The following is a 5,377-nucleotide window of genomic DNA, read 5'->3' as shown; positions in this document are numbered from 1 at the left end:
ATCTCGAGAACGGTAAGAGCTAGAGACTTGAAATTTGGTATGTAGTTGTCAAATGTGACAAGAATGCGACACGAAACTTTTGGTCAAGATCGGTGCAACGACCTGATGGGATAATGTTCGTTCTCGGAACGGCTGGCTTTCTCCTATCCTGTCTTTCTTCTCTCTTTGATTTCGGGACGATAAGACCTTGGCTGTTGCAGTTCCCTCTATCAAATTCGCCCCGATAAAGTGAGAAACCCGCTAACGCTTGCATTCTCTTCGATTTGGGGACGATAAGACCTCCGTTGTCAATTAGAAAATACATAAAACAATTAACCCCTTCTGGCTGGGGTACCTACGTTAAACAGCAAGTAGACCAGCTTAGTCTAGCTGAGGAACTTTAAACAGGGAGTATACCAGCCTGAATATTATTTGTAGCCAAAAGCAAATGTCAGCCCAAAGCAATCACCTTAGTTAGGGCTGATTGAGAGGCTGATGAAAAACGCCGACCCCGTCTGTACACGGGAGAAGGCGAAGAAGAAGAATACAATAATTAACCCCTCGCAGTCCCAATCCCCAGTTTCTCCTTAACCCATTAACGTGTTTAGTCGGCCGGAGAGGTTGCGCCCCATTGCGGCCCGGTTCAACCTGGAGGACGATTGCGCCCTGGACAACGTTCTCTATACGCGTAGTCACAATTCTGAACACCAGATGGAGTTACTGGACATGGTGGCTGGTATGTTTCATCAGGAGGCCGGAATTTTTAAACTACTGGTGAGTTACAGGACCCGGTCAACATATATGCTATCGCCGCTGGCTGAATCAGTATTATTATGGGACGGAACTACCACAAAAAATCCCAGACAGAGCCCCGAAAATCCCTCAATTTTCTCTGAAAATCCAGGAAAAATCCCTTGATTTTTATTTCAGATCTTTCTAGTGTCTACTCTTCTACTTGGGACTGATCTTGTCCCTTTCAGTCTCAAAGACGGGACTGCCTGTGAAAAGTCCGTTTCCAAGTTTTCAGTTCTCAATCTTGTCCCTTCAGAGGCACGTTTGTGTGGGACTTTTCAGTCTCAGTCACTGAATGTATATTTCTCTCACCAGATCGTGGACTCTGCTATCGCTCTGTTCCGCGTTGATTTCTCTGGTCGCGGGGAGTTGGCAGATAGACAGCAGAAGTTGGCGCAATACATGGCGCGTCTACAACGAATATCCGAGGAGTATAACGTGGCGGTGTTCATTACCAATCAGATGACTTCAGATCCTGGCGCTACCATGAGCTTCCAGGTAAGCAGAACCGTCTAACTTACTTACTTATTTGTCTCCAAATGTTCCGAGAACGAACATTATCCCATCAGGATAAAATCCGCCCCGGGCGGGAATCGAACCCGCGGCCTAGCGCTTACAAGGCAGACACTTTTACTTCAATATATGTAGGTTTTATCAGAGCAAAAATTCAATTCCTCGTTTCATTTATTGGAGCAAAAAACAAAGTTCAACCAACGGTTGATGCTTATTGCATTTTCTTGGAAAAAGTGCTTTGGTCATATCGTCGTAGCCTGTGAAAATCTCTCACATTTTTTAACACTTTTAACAGTTTAACACGTCATTGCCTTGGTTTACACTGGGCTTATCTGATGTTTACACTGAGGGATTTAGGTTTAGATTAAGCACAGCATTTTTATCTCTGCATATCCCTGCTGGAGATAAAAAATTGCTAACAGAGGCCTTGGCTTGACCATCAACTCTTTGTCAATGCTCAAAAGAGTATGTGACCTTTCCAAGGTTTAAATACTCGAGTCGGATAAGATCAAAACCGGAACGTGTATCCATTGAATCATATAAAGGTAATAAGTTTTGTAGTTACCTATTTCATAACTTCAGTTATCTACAGGGAACTGGTGTATTCAACGTGGTATTGCCCGTGGCTACTTGGCTTTTCCATATCATTGCCTAACTTCATGACAAATGTCGCGTTTAAAGTCAAGACCAACTTCGTTCGAACATTGTAGCAAGGGGCCTTCCCGGTGAAAGAGCAATGTCTCTTGATTCTTGGGTACCCTGTATGTAGAATTAAGCTAACAAATTGATATGTTGCCTGTCATGGATATCATGAATATCATGATGAAGGCACAGGCTAATCTGAATATCATTCAGAAATCTGTTTGATCACCATACAACACATTGAAAGCATAATGTGTTATAACGGGCCCGTAACCAGGCTGTAGGGGTCGAGGGTTAAACTTCCATTTCAATGGCCTTCAAGCAATGTTTTTGTCCAAAATAATGTCATACTTGGTCTACATACTCTACATAATTATACAATATCTCTAGATAGCCTATGCTGATATCCAGGGTATATAAATTAATAGATATCCAATATTCCAGAGGTCTTAAATGCATAAAAAGGTCTATAAATTTGCATTCACAGGACTGAAAGTTAGAAGAGAACAAAAAGTTGCATCTTGGAATAGGTAACTCACAAATCTCGGTCTTCTTGAAAATAATTCTCATTCTTTCTGAAGATAACTCTCAGACAGTCTTCTTGAAGATCATTCTCAGACAGTCTTCTTAGAACCGCAACCAAGTGTCGGTACCTGAAGTCCTGCAATGTTTGTTTGGCCCATTTTTCTTCTTATTTTGTAAAGTTCAATAAGATTCTGACTAATGGGCAACAATTTTCACGACTCGGCACAACTTTCTCATGTGGCGTGGTCACGATTCTTCAGCTCGGACGCAAGATGCAACAATATTGTTCCGAAGCAACAATTGCAGAATTGTTCCGAGATGATGGGAACAAGTGACCCGTGCTCTATGCAACATGAGGTCCAGGTGAAGATGAGTCAAGTGGTAACCCAAGGTGAATCGATATGCCTCCGGGACTTTTTCCGATGAATGCAACTTTTTGTGATGGTCCATTATGGAAGAATATAAAGATATGATAATGACTTTTTGGTGTATTGGCCTAGGAGACAGGTAATGTTGATAGAGACCTACCAACCCTTGTTCTATTACTTCGTATTCGTATGGTAGCTAGGTAACTGAGAATTTATTGTTTTTTTTTACCCAAGTATTAATAATTACCTTATGTATTATACGTTTTTGAAATCTGTATATTCTATTTTGTTGATATATTTTTTGTTTAACTTATATTTTTAATATTAAATTTATCGAAGAGTTTTTGAGGACGTAAATTATTTTATCTTTTTAACAATAAATAATGTAAAGAAAAAAATTTCCCGCAATATTTAATAAATTTTGAAAAGCTTTTACCCTTATTACCGTTTTTAATTGAAAGACATTTTATCAAGTTAGGACTTTAAAAATCAAAATCAAAAAGTTCCATAGAAGAATACAGAAATATACAAATGTAACTTAGGTACTGATCCGTATGTATAATAGGTAGTGGACGTCTTTTATTATTTTTGTGCATACTCGTGCATTGTGCATTTTCATGTATAGTTCAATTTAGAAAACAAAAAGTTACTCAAGAAAAACAATTCGAACACTTTTCCCTGAGTAATGCAAGATAAAAGACCTAGTTTTTTACGTTCATTTATAACGGTCAAATCTCCAGCCCCCAGCCCTAGACTGATGAGATTTCCTCTCCTGCTTCAATGAACAACGAAACTTTTATCCTGACAAACTTCGCAGACAAATTAGATGTTTGTTTTGTGTGTATTTACATCATAATAAGCCTTCATCATGGTTTTTCCTCATGTCCCCTGACCACCCCACTTTGGGTACTTTGTCTCAGTCGAGATTAGTGACCAATGGCCTGGGCATCTCTTTGATTAACTTTTCCGGTGGGATTAGGTATTCTGATTGATCGATTTTAAACTTAGGAGTAGCATTTACCAGTTAGTTTGCTAAATCCTGGATTAACTTTGACTATTAAAATGTGACCCATGGCATACGAATTTCAAGACAATCATATTGATTATTGGAGAAATTATTGGGCGGTTGAAATAATCAACCACCATTTTGAAGACCTTTGGTTACTTATTTTTCTTTACTTGTTACATTAGAAGGTGTTCAGAATCAGTATCTGGACTCCTTCCATGTTCTCAATTTATCTACATAATATTATCTACAGATACAGAGATGTTGAAGACTTTATCTTGGGGTCTTGAGCTGTGTCCACACATAGTCGACCGCTTGTAGAGGTAGTGTACTATGTGTGGACACAGCTCTAAGATAAGAACCACAAGTGAAATGTAAATAATAACCCCTCACCTGTTTCTCTCTGTTCCCAGGTGATTCGCTGCCAGACCCTCCGGCCGCCACTCGGCCTCCGAAGCGCGGCTTCTTCCGGTCCTTCTGGAAGAGATCCCGCCACTACTCTCTCGAACAGCAATAACCCGCGGCCCCCCCAGGTAGGGCTTGGAGTTGCCTGTACCTCTGCCGGTGCGAGTAGCGGACTAGGAAGTCCCCTCAGGGAGCGGACTAGGATATTCCCAATTGGGAGCGGACAAGTCCACCATTGGGAGCGGATTAGTCCCCCCATTGATAGTGGACTAGGAGTCCCCCATTGAGCGGCCAAACCCCCCATTGGGAGCGGAAAAGTCCCCCATTGGGAGCGGATTAGTAAGTCCCCCGATTGGGAGCGGATTAGTCCCCCCGAGAGCCAAGGGAGCAGAGGTGATGAGGATTTTAACTTCGAGACTGTGAAACACCTGGGATTTGTGACAAAGACGAAGTGACGTGACGTATGTACGTATATGTGACAGACTGAGGTCCGAATTGACGTGAGTTGTGTGACATTCAAGGTTTGGTCTTTTAGCAAAAGCGTCTTCTCTCTAAGAGCGAGTTTCTGTTTTCATTTCGGTCCGGGTCAAATATTTCGGTGGCCTCGAATAATTTGATTCCGGATCTTCTTGACTTTGCTGAATTAAAGAGCGCGGTAGCACTCCTGCCCGTCAAGTCAAGAATGTTTGACCGCTAGATATTAGCTTGACCGTTTGGTCAATATGTGCTACAAGTATTCCTCCTAATGTTTGATACGCGCCTCATAGAGGTGCTAAAACATAATTTTCTCTATGGTATGATTTTTCCAGTTACCTTCTTACATAAGAGTTTAGAGTGTTTGTGGTTGTGCACCATTAAATTTTTGTTTTCACTACTCGAATGCGAAACTCTGGCCAGTTCGGATCTTGGTCTCTTAGGACCCATGTAGGGTTATGACTGCCTAAGATCAAAAGCTAGTTTTAAGTGTAACATAATTTGTAAGTATTATGTTTATGAACTATTTTGTAATGTACATTTACTATGTAATTTTATCCTTTAGTTTATCGTGTAAACTTTACAAACTTGCAGCAAACTCGAATCAAAAATGCGCTCACTTCATTTTCATTTTGTAAATTTTGATTGTTTTATAATTTTCGCCTCGTGTTCA

General features: G+C 40.8%; 1 protein-coding gene across 1 annotated transcript in view; it reads left to right on the top strand.

Moving 5' to 3' along the window:
- Positions 1-2,557, top strand: part of LOC103507847 (meiotic recombination protein DMC1/LIM15 homolog) — a 10,921-nt gene extending 8,364 nt beyond the window's left edge. Inside the window, exons 4-6 of the mRNA XM_008472364.1 lie at positions 588-753; positions 1,087-1,269; positions 2,519-2,557. Of these exons, the coding sequence (XP_008470586.1) occupies positions 588-753; positions 1,087-1,269; positions 2,519-2,557 (388 nt within the window). The remainder of the gene's footprint in view (positions 1-587; positions 754-1,086; positions 1,270-2,518) is intronic.
- The last annotated feature ends 2,820 nt before the right edge of the window (positions 2,558-5,377 follow it).

This window comes from Diaphorina citri, unplaced genomic scaffold (genome assembly GCF_000475195.1).
Source record: "Diaphorina citri unplaced genomic scaffold, Diaci psyllid genome assembly version 1.1 scaffold346, whole genome shotgun sequence".
Lineage (NCBI taxonomy): Eukaryota > Metazoa > Arthropoda > Insecta > Hemiptera > Psyllidae > Diaphorina > Diaphorina citri.
This window is presented reverse-complemented; position numbering and strand designations above follow the sequence as displayed.